At 52.4% G+C, this 25379-nt stretch overlaps 1 protein-coding gene across 5 annotated transcripts in view; it reads right to left on the bottom strand.

Moving 5' to 3' along the window:
• Positions 1-25379, bottom strand: part of SBNO2 (strawberry notch homolog 2) — a 502221-nt gene that overhangs the window by 160368 nt on the left and 316474 nt on the right. For all 5 annotated transcript variants that reach the window (XM_085639189.1, XM_085639190.1, XM_085639191.1 and 2 more), the window contains 8 exons: positions 23613-23789; positions 22285-22382; positions 21969-22051; positions 21360-21563; positions 20810-20988; positions 17579-17710; positions 10628-10763; positions 9811-9923 (listed from right to left, as the gene is read on the bottom strand). In XM_085639189.1, the coding sequence (XP_085495315.1) occupies positions 9811-9923; positions 10628-10763; positions 17579-17710; positions 20810-20988; positions 21360-21563; positions 21969-22051; positions 22285-22382; positions 23613-23789 (1122 nt within the window). The remainder of the gene's footprint in view (positions 1-9810; positions 9924-10627; positions 10764-17578; positions 17711-20809; positions 20989-21359; positions 21564-21968; positions 22052-22284; positions 22383-23612; positions 23790-25379) is intronic.

Genomic DNA, 25379 nt, shown 5'->3' with positions numbered 1-25379 from the left:
CCCAGGTAATCCATGCAGTCGTACCACATTCTTTAGGAGTAGTGACGCCAATTCCCCGGCCGTAGGGACTCTCTTGCAGGGGATGAAGTGCCCCATTTTCGTCAAGTAATCCACCACCACCAGTATTGCCGTCATCCCCTGGTCTACCGGTAGGCCCACCACGAAGTCCAGTGATATGCTATCCCATGGTCTATCCGGGGTCGGAAGTGGATGTAAGAGCCCTTGGGTTCGGCCATGGTCGGCCTTCATGGTAGCACACGTAGGACACTCCTGTCCCCACCTCCTGACATCCACTCTCATGGTTGGCCACCAGAAATGCCGTCCCATGCTAGCCACCGTTTTTTCAAAGCCCAAATGACCTGCGCATGGAGAGTCATGGCACCAGATGAATGCTTGTTTCCTTAGCCTAGGCGTGGGTATCAATAGGCACCTGCCCTTCAGGGGTATCCCGTCCTTCAGCTGCCATTCTCTGTGACTGAGGAGCCACCTCCGCCATGCGAATGACCTGATCCCTCTCTTTATTCCCCTCAGGAAAGTATCCGGTTGGATAACCCCCAATACCATCCTCGGGGAAATGATGGAACGCTCGGTTGCAGGCAATGGTTCCTTAACTGCAGATTGACGGGACAGGGCGTCCGCCTTCCGGTTTTCCGTCCCCGGCCGATATGTGATGCGGAAGTTGAACCCCGCAAAGAAGATCATCCACCGCAGCTGCCTGGGAGAAAGGTGTCTAGTGGCCGTCATGAACTGTAGGTTCCGATGGTCCGTGTACACCGATACCACATGTCTTGTCCCCATCAACCAATGCCTCCATTCGGTGAAGGCGTCCTTGATTGCGAGAAGCTCCTTCTCCGCAATATGGTAGTTGCGTTCGGCGTCGTTGAGTTTGCGGGACATGTACGCAACGGGATGAAGCACCCCTGTGTCGTGGTTGCGTTGGGACAAGATAGCCCCCAGCGCCACATCCGACGCGTCCGCTTCCACCACGTAGGGGAGATCCGGATCGGGGTGAGCCAACACCGGCGCCTTACCAAAGGCGCTTTTCAGGGCCTCAAAGGCTTTGTTCGCTTCAGGGGACCAGACAAACTCCTTGGACTTCCTCAGTAGCTGTGTGATTGGGGCCACCACTCCTGAAAATCCATCTATAAACCGCCTGTAAAAGTTGGCGAAGCCAATGAAACTTTGGACGTCCTTCACGCTTTGGGGCACCGGCCATTCTTTCACCGCCTTGATCTTTCGTTCTGCCATCTCCTGTCCCTCTGGACTCAGCATCACTCCGAGGAATTCCACGGATGTGACGTGGAAGTCACACTTGCTGAGTTTACAAAACAGCATGTTTTCCCTCAGCTTTTGGAGCACAGCTTTGACGTGGTGTACGTGCTCCTCCACACTGGACGAATAGATGAGGATGTCGTCGATATATACGACCACGTAGATATCCAACTCCTCTCTGAATACCTCATTCAAAAAGTACTGAAAGGCTGCCGGGGCGTTGCACAGACCGAACGGCATGACGAGGTACTCAAAAAGGCCGAACCTGGTCTTAAAGGCGGTCTTCCACTCGTCTCCGTCCCTCATGCGCACCAGATGGTATGCCCCTTTCAAATCCAACTTGGTGTAGATACGAGCTTTCTTGACCTGTTCCAGAAGTACACTGATGAGAGGCAAGGGGTACCGATTTTTTATGGTTATCGCATTCAATGCCCTAAAGTCCACACAGGCTCTCAGCTCCCCATTAGCCTTCGGGATGAAGAAGAGTGGCGAGGCGGCCGGAGACTTGGACGGGCGGATGAATCCTAGCTTGAGGAGTTTATCCAGGTACCCCCGGAGATGCACGTTTTCAGGCTCCGTCAGGGCATACAGCCTGCCGCTGGGAACGCTGGCCCCTGGCACCAGGTCGATCTGGCAGTCAAACTGTCTATGTGGTGGTAGCACTTCCGCCTTCACCTCATCAAATACATCCTCAAAACTGTGATAAGCCTGGGGGAGAGCCACATCTTTTTCTGCCGCTGTAGCCACCGTCTGACTCCCGCTCTCATCTGCGTCAAGGGATTCCGTTCTTATTCCACAATGCAGGATGCAATACGGTGACGTCATTTCGATGCGATGTGTTGGCCAATCCACAAAGGGGTTGTGTTTCTGTAGCCACGGCAATCCCAATATGACGCCATATTGGGGCGCTCGGATGATGTTAAAATCGATTTGTTCCAAATGGTTCCTCCCATATCTCATCGGAAGGACCCCCGTGTGCTGTCCGATGGGCCCGTCACCAATCGCCTTCCGTCTACCGCATAGACGTCTTCGGGTACTGCTTTGGGAAGAAGCACTAGCCCTAGCCTGCATGCCTCGTTGTGGTCCATAAACATGCCAGTGGCCCCTGAATCCACCATGGCCACAACGGGTATCCACTGGTCATGCACTCCCATGTGCACCGTGATAAACAGGTGTCGTTGTCCCTTAGTGACCGAGTTGGAAAGTGAAGGGATGGATGAGTGACTCCGAGATGCCCCTTCTCTGGTCTTGGAGTCCTCTAGTTTTCCGCCGGTATGTCCACCACGGCTGTTACCGACCGGTTGGCCCGATAACGTGACGTCTTCGGTTTGGCAGGGCATTCACGTACGTAGTGGCCTTTTTTGCCACAATATAGGCACAATCCTTGTTTACGGCGTGACTCTTTCTCCGTGGCTGTGAGGCTCGCTCGTATTGCGCTGATGTCCATGGGTTCTCCCTTGGATGCGGTGGAAGTTTCAGGACTTCCCACCGTCACATAGGATGGAAGGGATTTTCCTTTTCTCCCATGATCCCCCTTTCTTTCACTTAGCCTATGTTCCAGCCGTAATACCAGGTTGATAAGGCCCTCACATGTCTTGGGTTGAGGGTCAATATGAGCCACGGCGTCCTTGAGCTCATCGCACAGCCCTTGATGGAAGAGCGCCGTCTGTTTAGCAACAGGCCACTTGGTTTCCGCAACCAGCCTTCGGAACGCGTTGAGATACTGCACCAGGTCGTTGGATCCCTGTCTCAACTCAAGCATTTCACGGTCCGCCGTGTACGAGTCAGCCCTTCTGTCGAATACCTTCAGGAATTCCTCGCGAAAAGCACCCCAATCACATAAGAGGGGGTCGTCCCTGCTCACCAGAGGTACGGCCCATTGTGCCGCGTTTCCAGCCAAATAGGATATAAGGAAAGCCACACGAGCCTGACTCGTGGGGAACGCCTTTGGTTTGCACGATAAATGTAGCGCCACTTGTGTGAGGAATACCTGCACTGTGTTAGGATCCCCACTGTACCTCTCTGGTGTTGCCAAGGGGATGGCTACCGGCATTTCCACTACTACCGCAGGGGTCTGGTTCGTGAGGGAGGTGCTGGGCGTGAGCGGGTCCAATTGGATAGCATCCAGTCTGGCTTTTACATCGGCTGTTTCTTGCCTAGAGGCAGCCACTTCAACTTGCATGGCCGCTAAAGCAGCCAGCACATCATCAAGTGTTGCCATGTCTGTTATCGACCGGGAGACAGTTAGTGTTATTAAGGTCGGATATTTTGTAACGCCCTGAACGTCTCAGGATCGTTTAACAGACACGACAATGAGGACGCAACCACTTGTGAAGGGTTAGTTCTTTTAATGAAGGCAAATAAAATACAAAGAACAAACAAAAGTTATAGTCACTGGAATCCTCCAGGCTAAGTACGTTACCAGCCCACAGCACGGATGGTCCTAACCGTCCTCTGCATATACGCCGATCCCGGCGTATGCCAACAGAGGGCAGAAATGAAATGGCCGACAATGCCAATCGGTAGGCTGTGAGGGGCACGAAGAGTGTTGGGGAGAATCGAGGAGTCAGGGAAACACCCAGCCGGGGTCTCTACCTGAAGGGAGCAGCCGCTCAACCTCTTCCTCAGACTGCACCGGGACGCGGAGTCACCTCCTGGTGATGCGTCACCGATACCCCAATCACAAGCAAGAAGACTGAACCGAGAGCAGCCGCTCGATCGATCCTGTGGACTTCCGAGTCTGTAACGCGGCAAACACCTCCTGGTGTGCGTTACAGCTGGCAGTCCCTGTGTCTCTGGTCGGGCTGGGAGTTACGACTCCAACCAGCAAAAGCGCCACTGCGCTTGGACTCAGCCGAGTCAAAAAGCGAAGCTCAATGGTTGACCGGTAGAGCTTCCGGGTCCTTCACAGGTGACGATGGGGCAAGACACGGCCCAGGGAGTAACGACTCGACCTACCTCCGTTCTTGCCTTACTGGAGCACCACTCCGGAACACTGCTCTTCACGAAGCAGGTACGTCGGTGTAAACACAATATCCGACAGCCTTGTACCTCCCGGTTCCTCCCTTTATAGGGCGTGTTTTCCTTGAGTTATGTAACAGCTCTCCTGTTTACATAAGGGCGTGTTTCCCTTGAGTTATGTAACAGCTCTCCTGTTTACATAAGGGCGTGTTTCCCTTGAGTTATGTAACAGCTCTCCTGTTTACATAAGGGCGTGTTTCCCTTGAGTTATGTAACAGCTCTCCTGTTTACATAAGGGCGTGTTTCCCTTGTATGACAGGAATTCTTGACACAGCTAAAACCTGAGCCAACGTTAGCATCTTGAACCTTTCCTTTCGGAGGAAGGCATTGACGTTCCGGAGGTCCAAGATAGGGCGTAGGCCCCCCTTGCCCTTCTTGGGAACCAGAAAGTAGTGGGAATAACAACCACGACCTACTTCTGGACTCGGAACGCGCTCGACGGCCCCCTTGGCCAAGAGAGCCGAAACTTTCTCGCGGAGAAGATTCAAATGATCCCCCGAGATACGGTGGTGTTGCGGTGGCATGGCTGGAGGGGTCGTCTCGAAGGGGAGGGAGTAGCCCCTTAGGACGATTTGCAGCACCCACCTGTCCGATGTTATGGACCGCCAGTGGAGCAGGTGATGGCGAACTCTGCCGCCCACTGGCGTGGTATGGGCCTGAAAGCTCGGACTAGGAGGGCTTTGAGGCGGATGCTGCAGGGGTGGAGGTGGGCTGACCACGTCGACCTCCATTTCCGCCACGGCGGAAGCCACGTCCACGACCGCGCGCAGGTTGGTTCTGCGGCTGGTGGCTTTGCGGACGTGAGGAGGCGCCCCTTCCTTGGCCACGAAAGGGGCGAAAAGCGGAGGTGTGCGCCCGCGGAGCCGAGAGGCCCAAGGACTTGGCCGTAGCCCGGGAGTCCTTAAAGCGGTTCAGCGCACTGTCCGCCTTCTCACCAAACAGGCGAGTGCCATCAAAGGGCATGTCCATGAGGGTGGTCTGGACATCCCCGGAAAATGACGTGGACCGCATCCAGGCGTGGCGGCGGAGCGCCACCGTGGTGGAAATCGCCCGACCCAGCGAGTCCGTGGTGTCAAGCCCACAGCGTATGGCGTGCCGTGCTGCATCCCTCCCATCGGCCAAAGCCTGGGTAAGACGCGGCCGGACCTCCTCCGGACACAGGGGCAGCACGTCCTCCACCGTATCCCACAGGGAATGGGAATAACGGTCCAAGAGACAGGCGGTATTTAAGGACCGCAGGCCCAAACTAAGGGACGAGAACAGTTTCTTGCCAAACTGCTCGAGTCTCTTGGAATCCCGGTCCGGCGGAGCGGTCGGGAAGGAGGATTGGGAGGTAGAGGCCTGGATAACCAGACTCTCGGGGGTGGGGTGTTGGGACAGGAAACTGGGGTCGCCCGGAGCAGGGCGGTGGCGCCTGGCAACGTTCCTATCCACAGGAGGAACTGTGGAGGGCTTGGACCAGGTGCCCTGCAGAACGTCAGTGAGGGCCTCGTTGAACGGCAGCAGAGGCTCAGTGGAGCTTGCTGAGGTTTGAAGCACCTCAGTGAGGATGTTAGTCCTCACAGCCACGGCAGGCAACTCGAGCCCAAGGGCCTCGGCCGCCTTGCGCAGCACCACAGAAAATGCTGCACCCTCCTCCGAAGCCACGGTCGGAGGAGAAGTGAATCCAGTGTCTGGCGAGGTGTCCAGCCCACTGGCCTCCCCCAGTTCATCTGCCCAGTCCTGAGAAAGCTGTGACTGAACAGCCAGAGGGTCCTCGAACCCCTCCCAGTCGCCCCCTTCTTCCGATCCCTGATAAACAGGAGGAATGATCGGAACCGGACTGTAGAGATGGTAGGACTCAAGCGGCGTCGGATGCGGCGTCGGTCGACGCCGCGCCGGCGCCGGGTCCGGATGAGGGCTAAACTGGGGTGTCGGCGTCAAAGGCGTCGGCGGCGCCGGTGACGGCGTCGGTGGTTCAGGCGTCGGCGCCGGTGGAGGAGTGACTAGGTCAACCGGCGGCGACTGGGGCCCAGGCATGGGCCCCGCGGGGACCTGCGGCGTCGAGACCGGAGTCGTCGACGGCGCCGGGGCCGGAGCCGCCGGCACGCGAGGTCGCCCAGTCGAGTCCGCGGGGCCCGAAGGCGCGCCAGCGGGCGTCGACGGCAGGGCCAGGCTCCTCATGGCCGAGAGGAAGGCACTGATCTCCGCCGGCGCCGCGTCCGCCCCAGGGACCGGAAGGTATGGGGGCGGACGCGGCACCTGCGGCTCCGCCGGAGCCGCGGGGGTGGAACCACCCTGACCCTCGGCCGAGTCGCGCGACCGGCGAGGGGAGTCCGAAGAGCGATGTCGCCTCTTGGACTTCTTTGAGCGTTTGGACTTACCCGACGACTTGGAGCCGGACGAGCGATGGCGTCGGCTAGGGCTCCGCGAGCGATCCTTGGACCTCCTCCTGGACCGGGATCGCGCACGACGCGGAGCCGAGTGGCGAAGCTCGAGAAGCTTGCGGGACCGCTCCCGCCTAGCCTTCGAAGTCAGGGCCTGACAGTCGTTGCACGACTGCGCGTAGTGGTCGGGGCCTAAGCAGTAGAGGCACCGGCGGTGGTGATCGGTCACCGACATCAGTCGATGACAATCCTCGCAAGCCTTGAACCCAGGCATCCTACCGGCACCAGATGTCGACAGACAAGGATCAAAAATGATCAAAAAAGATTTAGTCAAAAAAGACTAAAAGGGGTAGCTCTCCCGGATCTGCGCTTACTGGCGCGGAAAAAAGAAGAACTGACGTCAGCGCGCGAGGGCGGCGTCTAAGTACTCCGACGACGTCATTCCGGCGCACGACGCCGACGACGGACGCGGAGCCGCAGACGACGCCTAGCGACGCGCAAGGGGTATTGCTGACGAAAAATCTTCCGGATCCAGTCTGACGCCTGGGGATATTCTAAGGTGAGGAATCTAACTAACGTGTTTCTTTCAGATTGCAGCAGTGTCCTCTGTGGGAGACGTTTTTGCGCCATAAAGCTGCGTGTCCTGTGTATCCAGAGCGGCACCTGGGTCTACAGGGTCATCCCAAACCTGATCAGGCTCCTGCTGGCCTTCAGGGTCCATATCCCTGGGGTAGGTGGTGTCGTCACCCATGCAGTCCTCTACTGCATCCGTGTCGGAGTGCGACGGAGAGAAGGACTGTGGATCTGGGTAAGAGGTGTGGAGGCGTTCATAAAGAACGGGTTCCGATTCCACCGGCAGTTTTTGCTTTAGCGGGATCCTGTAAGAGTCCAAAGCCTGCTCGGAAGTGATCTTCCGCTTTCGGAGCATGAGCCTGCCGGTGTCGGCGTCGATGAAGTGGGACGGTGATGTCCCAGTAGGAGAGTGTTCAGTAGATGGGGGCCTTGTCTGGGTGACACGTGTTCTGATCTCGAATAGTTTCGGCGCCGTGGATGGCGGCAAACCAAAGGTGATGTTGGTTGGTGCCGAAGGTGCCTTTTGAGCCTTTCTCGGCTCGGAGCCCAACGTGGCCTGGAGGGCTGCCTTTTCTCTGATGCGTTGCAAGGACGCTTGAACTTGTCGCACCTGGAACGCCGACGGTTCTTTGGCGCCGAGTGGTTCCGTAGAGGTAGGTGTGGACGTCTTTGGAGCCACAGGGTCATCGAGTCGAGGAGAGGTAGTAGCTGTCGACGGGGTCGATGATTGGACCGTAGTTGCTGCTTTCGAGGTGGATTGCGATGCAGCGGCCATTTTAACCTTGGTGGTCGGTGCCGATTGTTTCGGTGCCGTGGGCCGAGGCGCTTTGGCGGTACCGATGGCCTTTCTCTTTGGGTTGGCGCCGACATCGGCTGCAGCGAGTTCGGCCCCGAAGTCCCTTTTGGTGCGGTCGGAGCCGACGGGTTTGGCTGGCGTCGAAGGTGTGGTGGTCCTCGAGCCGACCAGTGTTATTTTCACTTTCGGTTTCTGTTGAACCGGTGCGACGATTGGTTTCGGTTTCGTGGAAGGGAAACCAGTCTTTTTGGGTAATAATGGCTCTCGCTGTATGTCCGAGGCCGGGCCAGAGGGCGGGGCCGAGGAACTGCGGGATTGGTCTTGGGTAAGGCCCGAAGGCGATCCCTCGACCGGAGCCGTAGACTGACGCACTGGGATATCTTCTGTTTGGACGGGTAGGCCCTGCTCGTCACCAGAGCTACCTTCTTCGGCCCCTAAGGCCTCATCGTAGTCTCCTACCTCATCGTCGGCTTCTTCCCTGTGAAAAAGCTCTTCATCTACGTCTTCCGATCTGGAACCGTGTTCGGAAGCGGGGCTCGAGGGTATGTTTTCCACGCTTTCAACATCTTCGTCCTCGGTGCTGAAGATGTTGGTCGGGGCCGGTGCCGCTTGCTGCGCTTCAAGTCTCGCGGCTCGTCGATTCCGTAGAGTCTTCTTGGATCTGAATCGGGCACAGGCCATACATTTCGCTTCGTCGTGATCCGGTGAGAGGCATTTGTTGCACACCGGGTGGACGTCGATATGTGGATATTTCGCGTGGCAAACAGGACACCTCTTGAATGGGGTCCTCGATTCCATCGTCGATGTAGGGTCGATGGTCGGATCTAATGGATCCGAAAAAGTTGTTAAAGTCGCTAAACTAACCAGTAAACTGTCGATACCGATCGGGAACAGTACCGACGAAAACTAAAGGCCTTTTGGCCTGAAAACTAAATTTTCCTAACTTGAGTCAAGATAAGCACATCCGAACCCAATGGCGGAAAAAAACAATCTGAGGATGGAGAGGATGCCCATGCGCACTGTGGTCCAGGGGAGGAGTCACCTATCTCAGGATACTTCGAAGACTCTTCCAGGACAACAACGTGCAAACATCCGGACCCAACACTAGGCGGCGATCTATGCACAGATATGAATTCAGCAGCCCACATGTCTCGAACAAGCAAGGTGCCCACTCACACAGAGAATGGAAGTTAAAAGAGAGCAAACACTGCAATGAAAGGTGCAAGGGTACGCTCACGGTGAATGGAAGAAAGGAACACTAGCAGATGACAAGTGATAAGAAGCTGACACAAAGTAAATTGAAAGGAGCAGGCAATCCACCAAACACAATGGAAGGAAAGATGCCATTAAACACACAGAGACAAGGATGGAATGGGACGGCTACACATACACTCACACGCAGGAAGCGAAGCCACAACACGCTGAGAGGGAAGACACGCAGGAAGCGAAGCCACAACCCACGGAGAAGGGAAGAAAGGGAGAAATGTTGGTCAGAAAGTGGAAGGAGGTGAGAGAGAGTGATAAGGAAAGGAAGTGAGCCACCTAAATGCAAATGAAACTGACCAGTGGGAAGGAATAGGTGGAAAAGAGCCTCAGAGCAAAAAGTGGAAATTTACAATGTTATGTGTCATAATGACAACGGTGGACGAAAAGTCATGAGCGTGAAGTAGGGTTGAAAGTCAGAATCAGATATGTGTCAAAAGGAGGCTGAAAACAGTCAGCGCTCGCTGCATACTGCAGTGTGTCAGAAACCAAACCAGTCTTATGATGGGAAGAACTTACAAGGCTCTCCAGGCGCTTTGCTACAATCGAAGCGAACCTCCGCTCCCCCGCCAGCTCGGAGATCAGGAAGACGTACTCTGGGGCAGATACCTGGTTGGAGCGGTGAGTTCGACCTGAAGTGAGAGATGACAGAACACAGTGAATAGCAGCAAAGAAGTTCAAATTTAGGAGCTGGGAAAAACACTAGTACAAAACCCTAGAATGGGAGGCACTTGTCCTGCACCTATGAGCTGAAAAGACGTTAGTACACAGTTCTGGAGGGAATGCATCCCTTGGAAAAATGTGGATTTACTTATTCATTTAAAGAAGTTAAAATTAAGCAACAGAATGACCAAACACTATATGACTAGTCATGGAAAATGACAAAGCCACGCAGATAAAGGTTGGAATGAAGTAGCTATACCCAGGCACTAGAAGGAAGCGATAAAGTGTACATTCAAGCGCACTGTAAGAACTCCATCACAACGAAAGGCTGGAATGAACCCAAGCATTTCTAGCCAGGCCACGGCCCATCTCTCAGTCCAAGGCTTGGAATGAACTGCAAATGACTAGGCACTGGAAGCCTTAAACCAATGATTCCAATGAAATAAAACAATTAAACACCACATTCCATGTAGCAAACTGTACGTTTCAAAGTATGAAAAAACTTACTTTATATTTCCAAGTTGACAGAAAATACTAACGTCCAAGTAAATGCAAGGATCATACAGTAATGCGATATCAAATGATGAGACGCAGTTTGTGGTTTACTACCCACAGCACTCACAGTTTAACATGAGAGTAATTGACAGCCCTGCAAGGGAACTTACAGACTTACCAAACTGCTGTATAGCTCTGTCCGCGCTCCATGGTAACTCCAGGGTCATGTGCACTCGACGCCTCTGGTTTGGCACCCGGCGGTCGGCCTGCAAGGAGATACCCGAACTCGAAGCTTCTGAGATTATTGCTACAAGCTGAGAGAAGAGAAAGGGTTCAATTAGAAGCTAGAGAAAAATGAAGTGAGCTGGCAAGGGTGAGGTACGTTCAGGAGATAGCATGCTATTTCTATATGAATGAATGAACGAATGAATACATGCATGAATAGCTAGTAATGCTTGACAATATCCCTCTGGCTGCACCCTAGCTGACCAGAGCCGCTCAAATGCCAGCTTGCTGTTTGATTCACCAGTCATGTGCCACTTATGTTTTATGTGTATTTGTAAAGCGCACCCTCAAGAGTATCCTGGCGCAATTATTTTCCAGAAACTAACACACGCTGCTCCCTGCATATTGATTATGCTACTTACCAGTATGCATCTGTTCTTAGCATGTAGGGCTACTGACATTCATATCTGTGCATAGATCGCCGCCTAGTGTTGGGTCCGGATGATTGCACATTGTTGTCCTGGAAGAGTCTTCGAAGTATCACGAGATAGGTGGCTCCTCCCCTGGACTACAGTGCGCATGGGCATCCTCTCCATCCTTAGATTGTTTTTCGCCATTGTGGCAGTGATGGAGTAGATACAGTAAGTGATGACCATGCTATACAGTAATTCTGAGTGCTGCAGCCGCGACAGGCGCCGTGGAGGAGGGTGGGCGATATGAATGTCAGCAGCCCTACATGCCAAGAACAGATGCATACTGGTAAGTAGCATATTCAGTTCGAGGCATGTGGGCTGCTGAATTCATATCTGTGCATAGATTATATAGCAGTCCCTCTATTAGCGGCGGCTACCTGTGCCAGCTGCAGCAGTCTGGAAAAGAGTTTTGAGAACAGCCTGTCCTACAGCTGCCTGCTGTCTTGAGTGTACATCTACGCAGTAGTGTTTGGTAAATGTATGTATAGTGGACCATGTGGCTGCTCTACAAATTTCGTGTAAAGGGATGTTTCCTAGGAAAGCCATGGATGCCCCTAACTTTCGTGTTGAGTGGGCCCGTGGGGGAACCGTTAATGTGCGTTTAGCTTTGTGATAGCAAATCTGAATGCATTTAACGATCCATCTGGCTATTCCTGCTTTGGAAATGGCGTTGCCTTTGTGTTGTGGAGAGAAGGCAACGAAGAGTTGTTTTGTTTTTCTAAAACCCTTTGTCCTGTCAATATAGTACATGAGAGCCCGCTTTACATCTAGTGTATGGAGCATTCTTTCCGCGACATTTTGCGGATTTTGGAAGAAAACGGGCAGTTCGATAGTTTGGTTAATGTGGAACTGTGATATGACTTTGGGCATGAATTTGGGGTTGGTGCGTAGGACAACCCTGTTTGCGTGGACCTGAATGAATGGCTCCTGAATGGTTAGTGCCTGGAGTTCACTAACTCTCCGTAAGGAAGTGATGGCCACTAGGAAAGCCACTTTCCAGGTGAGGAATTGAATCTCACATGAATGGAGAGGTTCAAAGGGCGGACCCATCAGTCTGGTGAGGACCAAGTTGAGGTTCCACACCGGTGCTGGTGGGTGTCTTGGGGGGAATTACTCGTTTGAGTCCCTCTAAGAACGCTTTAACGGCAGGTACTTTGAATAAGGAGAGGTGCTGCCTGTTTTGGAGGTAGGCTGCTATTGCGGTCAAATGGATGCGTATTGAGTTGTATGCTAGATTACAGCGGTACAGGTGTAATAGGTAGCATATGATGTTTTGGATAGACGCGTCCAGTGGGTTAATGTCATTGTTGTTGCAGTAAATGACAAACCTTTTCCATTTGGCCGCATAGCAGGCTCTAGTAGTGGGCCTCCTGGCTTCTTTGATGATAGTCATACAGTCAGGTGGTACGTTTAGGTAGCCAAACTCTAAGACCTCAGGAGCCAGATCGCCAGGTTCAGCTGTTGGGGATCTGGGTGCTGAATCTCGCCATGGTTCTGCGTTAAAAGCGCTGGTTTTATCCGCAGTCTTTGATGAGGCACCACGGAGAGTTCCAGAAAGGTGGTGTACCATGGCTGGCGTGCCCACGTTGGAGCAACTAGGATAAGGGTGAGTGAGTGTTGCCTCAGTTTGCGCGCCACCAGCGGTATTAATGGTGCTGGGGGAAAAGCGTACGCAAATTTGCTGGACCAGTTCATCCATATCGCATTGCCCTGCGACTGTGGGTGAGGGAACCTGGCGGCAAAGCTTTGGCATTTTGCGTTTTCCTTTGTGGCGAATAGGTCTATCTCTGGATGACCCCACTGCAGGAAGTACGGTTGGAGTACTGATGGATGTAGCTCCCACTCGTGCATCTGGTGGCTGTGTCTGCTGAGCAGATCCGCCATCTGGTTGTCCTTGCCCGGGAGGTGTTCCGCCATGAGGAACATGTTCCTCTGAATGGCCCACTTCCACATGCTCTGAGCCAGATGAGACAATTGTGGAGAGTGTGTTCCTCCCTGCTTTTGTATGTAGTACATGGCAGTCATGTTGTCCGTCCGGATCAACACAACCTTGTTGCACAAGTGTACTTTGAATGCCTTCATGGCTAGGAAGATTGCCATCAGTTCCAGAAGGTTGATGTGCATCTTCTTTTGTTGTGTTGTCCATAGTCCCTGCACTGTGTAATTGAGCACATGCGCTCCCCATCCCTGGAGAGACGCGTCCGCTGTCAGTATGATTTGTGGAACAGGCTCTTGGAACGGTCGGACCTTGCAAAGGTTTTGTGTGTTCCACCAATGCAGAGAGATGTATGCCCGACCGCTCACCAACACTAGGTCTTTTAGTTGCCCGTGAGCCTGATTCCATTGACGTGCCAAGCACTCCTGAAGCGGGCGCATATGTAGTCTCGCGTGCGGGACTATGAAGATGCAGGAGGCCATCATGCCTATCAACTGCATGAACACTCGCGCAGGAAGGGAGTGTTGAGGTTTGAATTTTGAGATCAGCAGTTGCATGCTGTCGATTCTAACTAAAGTAGGCTGAGCTGTGGCAGCCAGAGTGTTGATTGTGGCGCCTAAGTATTGTTGCACGTGGGCAGGTTGGAGATGTGATTTTGAGTAATTCAGTGAGAATCCCAGACCGTGAAGAAGGTGAATGGTGTGGGACATGTGGGCGGCACATTGTTGTGCTGACTTGGCCTGAACTAGCCAGTCGTCCAGATAAGGGAAGACGTGAATGTTTTGTCTTCGCAGATGCGCGGCCACTGTTGCCAGGCACTTGGTAAAGACCCTGGGTGCTGTTGTTACTCCGAAGGGGAGAACTTTGAACTGATAGTGATTCCCTTGAATAGTGAATCTGAGGTATTTCCTGTGTGAAGGGTGTATGGGTATGTGGAAGTATGCATCCTTCAGGTCTAGCGTAGCTAGGAAATCCCCCTGACTGAGTAGTGGGAGAACCTGCTGGAGGGTGAGCATATGGAAATGCTCTGACAGAATATATAGGTTTAGGGGTCGCAGGTCTAGAATAGGTCTGAGCGAGCCGTCCTTTTTTGGGATTAAGAAGTACAGAGAGTACACCCCTGTTCCCTGCTGGTCGATGGGCACTATTTCTATTGCCCCTTTTGCGAGCATAGCAAGCACTTCTTGCTGGAGTAAATGTAAGTGTTCAGCTGACATAGGACGGTGCTTTGGTGGTATGTTGGGTGGAGTGGAAGTTAGTTCTAGACAGTACCCGTGCTGGATGATGTCCCTGACCCACCTGTCCGTGGTGATGTTCTTCCACGCGGACAGGAACAGCCGGAGTCGTCCCCCGACAGGTGTTATGTGGTCGGGGGGTAAGGAGAGGGCGTCACTGTTTGTTTTTTGGAGAGGACCTGGTGTTGCCATAGCCACGTCCCCTGCCTTTGGTGCTGGATCCACGATATCCACCCCTGTTGTTTTTGTCATAGGTGCTTTGTGTGCCACTTTTAGCATACTGCTGTTGTGACCCCTGACCCCTTGTTGATCCCCTATTTCCGGTGCGACGAAAGGAGCCACTACGAAATTGCTGCGTTTGCAGAGCCCCCATTGATTTCGCAGTGTCAGTGTCTTTCTTTATTTTTTCTAGGGTAGTGTCAACGTCTGGGCCAAATAAGTATTCTGTGTTAACTGGTAAGTTCAGGATATTGTTTTGGATCTCGGGTTTGAAGCCTGAGATTCGTAACCAGGCATGACATCGTAGCATGACGCTTGTGTTTATTGCCCTAGCTGCTGTGTCAAGGGCGCATTTTATGGATGCATTAGTGAGGAGTTGTCCTTCTCTGATGAGTAGCTCCGCTGACTCTTTATACTCATCTGGTAGATGTTGGAGCAGTGACTCTAGCGTTTCGTAATGTGACCTGTCATAACGTGCCAGGAGTGCCTGTGTATTGGCAATGCACAGGATGTTCGCTGCTTGCGCTGCAATGCGTTTGTCCGATGTTTCTAGTACTTTTGACTCCTTGTCTGGGGGAGGAGCATCACCAGTTGTTTGTGAGTGGGCTCTCTTGCGAGCATTGGCAACCACCATGGAGTCTAGTGGCAACTGACCCCTAATGTATTTAGGGTCACCGGGTGCATGCTTGTACTTTTTTTCAATCCTGGGATTTAACACCCGTGCTCTTGTGGTGTCCTTGAAAAGGTCTTTGGCAGGTTTGAGAACCCCTTTTAACATGGGCAGAGTTTTGACAGTTCTTTCTGAAGATGCGAAAGTGTCAAGCAGGAAGTCTTCCTCAATGGCATCAGAATGGAGTTCCACCCCATGATGAGCAGCAGCCCGTTCGATGAGGGCATTAAAGGCAGCTGTGTCCTCTGTAGGAGACGTTTTTACGTTATAGAGTTGCGCATCATGGGTATGTGGCGCGACACTTTGGTCTGTGGGGTCATCCCATGCCTGATCTGGGTCTTGTAGGTGCTCATCAGGATCCACGTCCCCAGGGTAGATGGTATCCTCCCCGCCATAGTCCTGTATTGCGTCCGATTCGGAAGGGGTAGGAGAAAAGGACTGCGGATCAGGATGGAAGGGTTGGAAGTGTTCCTGGAGCACTGGTTCCTGCTCCGCTGGCAGTTTGCGTTTAAGAGGAATTTTGTAGGGCTCCTCTTCCTTAACTGGCGTTATTTTGCGCTTGTGGAGCATTAACCTGCCAGTGTCTGCGTCGATAAATTGTGGCCCCGAAGAGTCTTATTCTGTAAGGCCAGAGGTGGTGGACTGTGTGTGGAGGACACGTGTCCGAATTTGGAACAGTTTCGGTGCCGAGGGCGGTGGCAACCCAAACGTAATGTTGGTTGGCTCCGAGTGCACTTTACAGGGTTTGGTCGTGTCGGGACCCGAGATAGAGGGGAGGGTTGCCCGGTCACGGATGCGTTGCAAAGATGCGGAGACCTGCTGCACAGTGAACGCAGTTGGTGGTTTGATGGGCACCTTAGTAGTAGGCGTCGAGCCCAGCCCCGACTTTTTTGTAGGAAGGGGTCACTGGTCCGAAGGGCTGTATCGACATTCGAAGTAGTCGAGGACTTAGTTGGCGCCGTTGCGCTAGACGTCGACGTAGCTGGGGCGGCCATGTTAACTGCGGAGGTTATGGCCTTCGATGTCGGCGCCGAAGGTCTCGGTGCCTTGCGGTGCCCGAGGGCTTGCTTTTTCTGGGTGTCAACCGCATCCGCTGCGGTGAGCTCGGCACCGAAGTCTCTTTGTACGCGGTCGGAGCCGACGACTTTTTTCGGCGTCGGAGCAGTGGATGGTTTCGACGCCTTCGATCCGACCACCACCAGTTTCACTTTCGTTTTCGAAGGGACTGGAGCGATGGATGGTTTTGGGTTTAAGAACCCGGTCATCTTCGGTAATATTGGCTCTTGCAAAGTGTTCGAGGCCGGACCGGAAGGTGGGGCCGAAGAACCATGTGTTTGATCTTGGGTAAGGCCCGAAGGCGATCCCTCGACCGGAGCCTGATGACGACGTACTGTTTCGGCCTCCGTGTCGACGGATTGGCCTAGCTCCTCAGGAGAGCTGTCTTCTTCGGCCCCGTAGGCCTCGTCGAAGTCTCCTACCTCGTCAACGGTTTCTTCACGTCGAAAGATCACTTCATCGTCCGATCGGGAATCTTGTTCTGAAGCGGGGCTAGAGACTACTTCTTCCACGCTCTCGGCGTCCTCGGTGCTGAATATGCTGCCCGTCGATTCCGCAGAGTCTTCTTAGATCGGAATCGTGCACAGGCCATGCATTTCGATTCGTCGTGATCCGGCGAGAGACATTTATGGCAGACTGGGTGGACGTCGATATGAGGGTACTTCGCGTGGCATAACGGGCACCTCTTGAATGGAGTCCTCGATTCCATCGTCGATCGAACTTCGATGTTCGGACCAAACCGGTCTGAAAGTTGGAAGAAGGTGCGGAGCACTAAAGCTAGCAGTCGATACCGAACGGTAACTGTACCGACGAAAACTAAAGGCCTTTTGGCCTAAAACTGAATATTCTTAAGTTGAGCTAAGATAGCACATCCGAACCCAATGGCGGAAAAAAACAATCTAAGGATGGAGAGGATGCCCATGCGCACTGTAGTCCAGGGGAGGAGCCACCTATCTCGTGATACTTCGAAGACTCTTCCAGGACAACAATGTGCAATCATCCGGACCCAACACTAGGCGGCGATCTATGCACAGATATGAATTCAGCAGCCCACATGCCTCGAACCTTTTAAAAGGATGTTTGACCATGCACTCTCTCCATGTGCTTCAGCACGCACTCATGCTAAGGGCTTTACCTTGAAATCATGCTCCTTGCTCTGGCATGCACTCACGCTCTGGGCTCTGCCACAAACTCAAGCTCCGAGCTCTTCCAAGAACTAATTTGCCTTGCTCTACCACACATTCATGCTCGGGGCTCTTACAGGCACTCATGCTCCATGCTCATCCAAGCACTCCAAGGAGTGTTCAGTCCTCACCTTCTCTCCATTCATAAATCGCTCTTTCTCCTTGAGGTTTATATTGTCTATAGACAAACTCTGCTCTGCTCGAGACTCAAAGGTGATGGAGCCGTCCGGCCGGCGAACCACGCGTCCTTTCCTGCCAGTCATCTAAAATGAGCAAATAAAGAGAAGTGCATAACAACTCATTTTCCAATCAGGACAGAAGAAATACTATTCGATTATAAGAGTGACCACTATGGGACCAAGAGCACTAACAACACTCTCCTTCACAGGCAGGAGTGGATAGAAGACGTCGATACTTGGCATCTACATGAGACAGGGTGGAGGAACAGAAGACCTAGCCTGGCCTTGGAAAGTTGTGCAACACTCCCCTGCTCACATTGTCCTTCCTTCCTTAGGATTTTTGCCACTGGACTCCAAAACTCGGTGATTAGACAGGAAGTGCTCCGTGCTGTGTGATGACGACAATAGAGTCACTACTTTGATAGGAAGGGGGTGCACAAAAAGAGTAACTCCTAACTATAATCGAGATGGCAGCTGCCTCCTCATGCCAGGCTAAAGAGTCATTGGCCTCAGTTGAATAAGAGTTGGTGGGGGCGGGAATAAAGGATCTTTTACCTGAACCCCTAATGAGGAGACAGCCTTCTGGAACTATCAGAGCATACTGCACCCATTCCTAAACCCTGAGGCCCCTCCCAGCTCCACAGTGCGTGCAGTCTGTAATGTGTGGTGCTACTTGTTGGAGTGTTGTGGGAGCAGGTGTGAATGGATTCCATGGATGTCACAAGCAAGGGGGTCTAGTTTCCAAGCAGGCTGCCTTTGCCCTCTGTGGATGTTACACCATGCCTGTCCCTTGGTCTATGGGACCTGGCCCCGAAACTGTAGGTATGTGTTGGGCCAGGAGACAGATATGCTCTACTATTTGCCTTGTACAGTACCCGAACCTGCCTTACCCACGTTCCTATAGTCATCTGGGTGTTCCGCAGGAATCCGGGAACCCGGGCCAATGTCATCTACAGAGAATCTACAAACCACCCTGAATATATAGAACCAGCCATGCTTGAGCCTGCCAGCCCAAACTATAGGATGATAGTGGAAAATATTTTGAAATTCACTGTGTCCTAAATTAATGAGTTTGGGATTTTGAAAGAAGAATGTAGCATGACTGACTTGGAGAGATATTAGCTGCTGCTAATACTTCCCTCTCCTTGGGACTCTTTACTTTTATGTTACCAGAATCTGCCGGCATATTGTGACTTAGGGCACTGAGAAAACGTAAAGCGGTCTCCCAGTGCATCTGACCCTTAAACATGGTGACCAATGAGCTTGTTTCCACCTGTGTTACTTAACCTCTCGTAAGACCACGGGAACACAGCACAGAAGATGCACTTGCAGACAAAAGTGAAAATGGGGTCTGAGGGGCAGATCTGAACTCTCCACATTGTATTGTAATTGCATTTATATAGCGCTTACTACCCCTGATGAGGTGTTGAATCGCTTCTTCAGCGAGTAGCACGCTACTCCTGAACCCATAAAGGATTAGTGGTGAATTAATATAGTGAAATATGAAAGTAATTTGAGTGGTGGATATGTTAGTCAGTTATTTGGATTGTAAAGGATAGTGGAGGGATAGTAGAGGGAGAAGGGTTGCATTCATATAGCGCTTGCTACCCCTGATGGGGTGTTGAAGTCGAGGAAGTCTAAATGGCGGTAGCCGCACTGCACCAAGCACGTCAAGGGAAACCCAAAATGACATTTTGCAAAGCCTACTTTTCACATTATATAGGTCACCCCTAAGTAGTGCCTTGAAGCCAACAGTCCCTTTGTGCCTAATATGCAAAAGCAGGACAAGTCCAGCAAGTCTCCACGGCGACCAGATTAGGAGCACACTGTCACTGTGGAAGCCGTAGTAGCCTGTCCCTTTTGGATGCCCACTTTTGATTATGAGCAGAATTTCCCAAGTTGGACTACAAAGCAGCTACAGAGCAAGTTGAACCACTGTTGCAATTACAATTCTAATTCAGCAGGGAGCCTAGATTTGTTTTCTAATCAAGCGTCTTTGGTGGTTTGTAAAATATAATACACCTCTGCCTGGGAACAACAAGTACATTTGGTAGAAGCCTCTGTCCTCCACAGCGACAGCACCAGCCACATTGAAGAGGCGAGGAATACTTTCCTGGGGATTCACCAAAGGCCTGGCCTGATCCGACAGGAAGGATAAGTGGGGCTGATCACTGGTTAATGACCTCACGAGGACACCTTGCTCGACAAGGACACCGCGGCCCTGGGTAAAGGCAGTCTGCTCTACAAGGACACCGCAGCCCTAGGTAAAGGCAGTCTGCACTACAAGGACGCCGCGGCCCTGGGTAAAGGCAGTCTGTGCTACAAGGACACCGCAGCCCTGGGTAAAGGCAGTCTGCTCTACAAGGACACCGCAGCCCTGGGTAAAGGCAGTCTGCTCTACAAGGACACCGCGGCCCTAGGTAAAGGCAGTCTGCACTACAAGGACGCCGCGGCCCTGGGTAAAGGCAGTCTGTGCTACAAGGACACCGCAGCCCTGGGTAAAGGCAGTCTGCTCTACAAGGACACCGCAGCCCTGGGTAAAGGCAGTCTGCTCTACAAGGACACCACAGCCCTAGGTAAAGGCAGTCTGCACTACAAGGACGCCGCGGCCCTGGGTTAAGGCAGTCTGTGCTACAAGGACACCGCGGCCCTGGGTAAAGGCAGTCTGGTCTACAAGGATACTGCGGCCCTGGGTAAACGCAGTCTGCTCTACAAGGACGCTGCAGACCTGGGTAAAGGCCGTCTGCTCAACAAGGACACCGCGGCTCTGGGTAAAGGCCGTCTATCCTACAAGGTCACCGCAGCCCTGGGTAAAGGCCGTCTGCTGTACAAGGACACCGCGGCCCTGGGTAAAGGCAGTCTGCTCTACAAAGACACCGCGGCCCTTGGTAAAGGCAGTCTGCGCTACAAGGACACTGCAGCCCTGGGTGAAGGCCGTCTGCTCTACAAGGACACAGCAGCCCTGGGTAAACGCAGCCTGCTCTACAAGGACGCCACAGCCGTCAATAAAGGCAGTCTGCTCTACAAGGACGCCACAACCGTCGATAAAGGCAGTCTGCTCTACAAGGACGCAGTGCCCCATTGAGATGGAAACTTTGCTTTACATCTAAATTACAGACCCACTTAGGAGTGAGATGCCCTGTTCCAGGAGAAGATGGCTCCTGGGCTCAGCAAGGAGCTCACCTCTGCCACATAATCGGGACCCCCGAACAGATCGATGAGCTCGTCCAGGGTGTTGAGAGGCAGGTCCTTGCCCAGCTCCTTCACCTTCATGATGAGATCTTGCTTCATCCGCTCCACATGCTCCAATGTGCTAGGCAACGAGTAGAAGTCCTTTTGAAAATTCTGCGTTGGCAGTCTGACTGCAGGATAGAGGAAATAAATCACATTAGGAGTCCAGAAAGCAGCTGTGCAATCCACTTACCCCTCCAGCCCCAGCCATTCCTCAGACAAAGAATGACCCATAGCAGCCATGGTCAGGGAGGCGCACTCCCCGGAGGCAGTTTACCTCTACTCCTACTAGAGTCGGTGTTCCACAATCCCTGTACGTGTATAAATGGGGCGCCCAAATTCCATTTCTAGCAGAGCTAATGCTATAAACCCCCCACCTTGGACAGTCACCGAGCTGCAGGCAATAGCTGGCTCCTCCGGGTCAGCTGTTATCAGTGGGATTCATGTCACATTTGTCTCCTCCTCTTCTTTACACACCCCTACCTCACCAGCAGCGTGTTACCTGGCTCCTCCAGGCTGCACCCATTCACGGTGTGATCCACGAAGATGACATCGTCATTGTCAAAGAGCGATTCTGGTGAGGAGTTGAAATCACTGTCAATCCCCAGCTCGGAGTCACTGCTGCTGTCGTCGCTGATTTTTATCACCCCAGAGCTCAGCTCGAAACCACCTTTCAGAACCTTTGCACATCGCGCCTTCTGACGCCCTGCAAAAAAGAGACTCGTAAACCAAGGAGTCCTTAGGGGCATCGTGGCTGACTCAGTTATGCTACGCATTTTAGTGATACCGGCCCCTAGAAGGACACCCTGAACAAACAGAAAATAGACATACATGGAAGTCTGGCATGAGGAGACACACATCCAACACACCTGTGAAGGAGGGATTCCATAAACACAACAATCCTGCCAAGGTGAGGGACAAGGAAAGAGACAAGCATTTTATTTAAGCGGGACATCCGTAGAAAGCTCATCAGGGTAGACACAGAGGGACAAAAGGAAGCCTTAACAGGAAGGATAGTGACATGAGCAGCAGTGTGCAAGGACAAAGGATGAGAAATGGCAAACTGAGCCCAGTGGCACGTCAGAACCTGGGACAGCAAGAGATCACTTACGTTTCCGTTTTGTTGCCGCTCCTTTCTCTCGCTTTTTCTTTGTCAGCGGAAAGTGCTTCTGAATTAATGACAGAAAGACGCCCCTGAAAGGAAGTTGCACATTTTAGTTCTGTGGCCTAGAGACTATCAGCCATCCCCAAAGTTAGGAAATCCCCACTGTTCAGTGTCCCCGAAGCTGCAAAGAGCACATTCCTGGGGCAACAATTTGTTCACTGCAGTGTGGATGAACATGGCGCCGGAGCACCATCTACAGACCCCGCCTCTGCCTGCTCAGAACCCCACCACCTTTACACCGAGCAAGTGAGAGCCTACGTACTCCGCAGCGGACACAAAGCAGCTGAGCTGCCCGTCGTTCTCGTCCAGGACCTCGCGGGTGCGCGCCTCTCCTGTAGACTGAAGACCAATGACGATGCACTGCGAGCAAAGAGAAAGACAAAGCACACGGTGAGGATCGGCCTCTGAGCACCCACCAGGCCGCTGAACCCTACTAGATACCAGTGTGATCACAGAAATGATTACACAATGTTGTTACCATCAACCTTAAACAACAAGCAGGTTCTCCACCCAGCTAACTCAGAGTAAGGCATTCTGAAATGAGGGAATATATACGATCAAACTATTTACTTGCTCAAAAATGTACTCCTATGAAGCATGAGATCTGAAACCAGCTCAAAGGAGGGGAGGACATACAGTGCTGAGGGGTTTAGGGGGGTGGGGGGCAAGATGGCCAGGCTAAGCTATAAAAGTTGATGTAAAGTCCTTCCTCTTTCATTCACAATTTGTGACCAAGAAATGCGGGAAACTAAGTTAAAAGCCACAGCAACGCAGTGATAGACAATGCTGTGTCTGTCTAGGAGAAGTACAGAAAGGTTGGACCTCAAGTTGACCCGAGACGCCCATGGGTGTTTGTTAGCGCTCTATAAATGTCAATAAATAAATAAATAAATAAATAAATAATAAAAATAAATAGTAATAAGGTGGAGTTAAAGCCCGCTCTCTAGTACTTTTAAAAATTAGTGACACTTAGGGGCCGATTCCAATGCGGTTTGGACGGCCTCCTTACGGCATTTGCTCCATCCGAATTGGATCAGGAACGTGTCTTTCCCACCGAATCGGAAAGGTTTCCGACTGACCGATAACGATGCGAGTTAGGCGTTATGAATATCCTAATCCGAACCCGAAGGCATTCGGAATGACCGAGCCGTACGGAGCAGACTCGTACATCTCTATGGGCCGTGTTTCTGAACAACCGATTACGATACTGGATTCGGACTGCATTTCCGAATCGTGCCGTCCGTACCCATGGGTCCCCCCCTTATCAGCCATGCACAGTGTGGCAGGCACCAGGGGGTGCCCGCCACAGGGTGCCCGATTTTCCCCAGCCACCCCTTTCTTTAATGGGATCCTATGCATTCGGTCGGAACATAGGCTCCCATTGAAGTCAATGGGAGTCCGACCGAATAGTATCTCGAAGCATCCGGATGCATCATAATCGGTCGGTCGGACTCTCCCAAATCCGAGTCGGTCAGAAACCATTCCTAAACCGATTCGGCCACAATATTTTCCAAACCGCATTAGAATCTGCCCCTAAGTCTTCAAAAACATGCACTGTCAAGCCAGACCTAAAAATTATGGCATTCTCACCTTGTCCTTGGCGAGCTGTTGTTTGGCCAGGGACACCAGACGTCTTACTTTGGCAGCGATGCAGAGGTACTTGAAGAAGCGCTGATGGGCTGACCAGAACTGACCCCACAAGGACTTGCGGGACTCCAGGCCAATGAGGTCAGCTGCCTGCTGGAAGACTGTGAGCGCCTCTGCCCACTGCAACAACATAATGAGCATGTCTGTTAACTCCACTAAAGCACACAGCATGTGGCAATAATGCATGACCATGTCCGCAATGATTGCCACAGCTCTCCGTGTGCGGTAAACATTAGTACACAAGCAATACCCATCACAACCCACAGCTATTCCTGCTAAAGTCCACACCACCTCTGCAATGACCACACCCACAATGTTTGCCCAACTCTCAGTGTGCAGCAGACAATAGTACACCAGTAATGCCCATCGCAGCACACAGCTCTTCCTGCTGAAACCCACACCACCTCTCCGATGACCAAGTCCGCAATGTTTGCCACAGCTCTCAGTGTGCGGCAGACAGTAGAACACCAGTAACACCCATCACAACACACAGCTCTTCCTGCTGAAGCCCACTGCAATACACAGTACATGCTGGCAAACCCAAAACACCTCAGCCATTACCATGTCTGCCATAACTCTCGGTGTCTGGCACTAATGCCCACCACAACGAGCGTACAACAGTAGTGTCCACTACAATACACAAGACATGGCATCAGTAATACGCATCACAACACACAGCCTGTACCAGAATTCAGAAAACTGTGAAGCGCTACAAAGTCACGATAAGAGCACAGTTCCTATCTAGTGCTTATGCAATGCATACAGGGCGCAGGCAGCAGGAGAGAGTGAAGAGGCGCCGCGACATGGGAATGGCAAGATTCCCAACTAGTGCTCATGCAATACACACAGGTTACAGGCAGCAAAAGAGAGCGAAGAGGCACTGAGACATGGGAAGGTCACGGTTCCCATCGAGTGCTCATGCGAAGAACAGAGCCTGCATGCAGCAGAAGACAGTGAAGAGTCACTGAGACATGGGAAAGGCACGGTTCCCATCTAGTGCTCATGTGATGCACACAGGTCGCAGGCTGCAGGAGAGAGTGAAGAGGGACTGAGATATGGGAAGGGCACGGTTCCCATCGAATGCTCATGTGAAGCATACAGATCGCAGGCAGCAGAAGACAATGAAGAGGCACTGAGACATGGGAAAGGCACGGTTCCCATCTAGTACTCATGCGATGCACACAAGTCGCAGGAGAGAGTGAAGAGGCACCGAGACATGGGATGGGCATGGTTCCCATCTAGTGCTCATATAAAGCACAGAGGTTGCAGGCAGCAGGAGAGTGTGAAGAGCAACTGAGACATGGGAAGGGCATGGTTCCCATCTAGTGCTCATGTGATGCACACAGGTTGCAGGTAGCAGTTGAGAGTGAAGAGGGACTGAGACATGGGAAGAGCACGGCTCCCATCGAATGCTCATGTGAAGCATACAGATATCAGGCAGCAGTAAAGAGCTAAGAGGGACTGAGACATGGGAAGGGCACGGTTCCCATCTAGGGCTCATGCGATGCACACAGGTCGCAGGAGAGAGTGAAGAGGCACCAAGATATGGGATGGGCACGGTTCCCATCTAGTGCTCATGTAAAGCACAGAGGTTGCAGGCAGCAGGAGAGTGTGAAGAGGAACTGAGACATGGGAAGAGCAAGGTTCCTGTCTAGTGTGCATGCGATGCACACAGGTCGCAGGCAGCAGATGAGAGTGAAGAGGGACTGA

This window comes from Triturus cristatus, chromosome 12 (assembly GCF_964204655.1).
Source record: "Triturus cristatus chromosome 12, aTriCri1.1, whole genome shotgun sequence".
Taxonomy (NCBI): Eukaryota; Metazoa; Chordata; class Amphibia; order Caudata; family Salamandridae; genus Triturus; species Triturus cristatus.
This window is presented reverse-complemented; position numbering and strand designations above follow the sequence as displayed.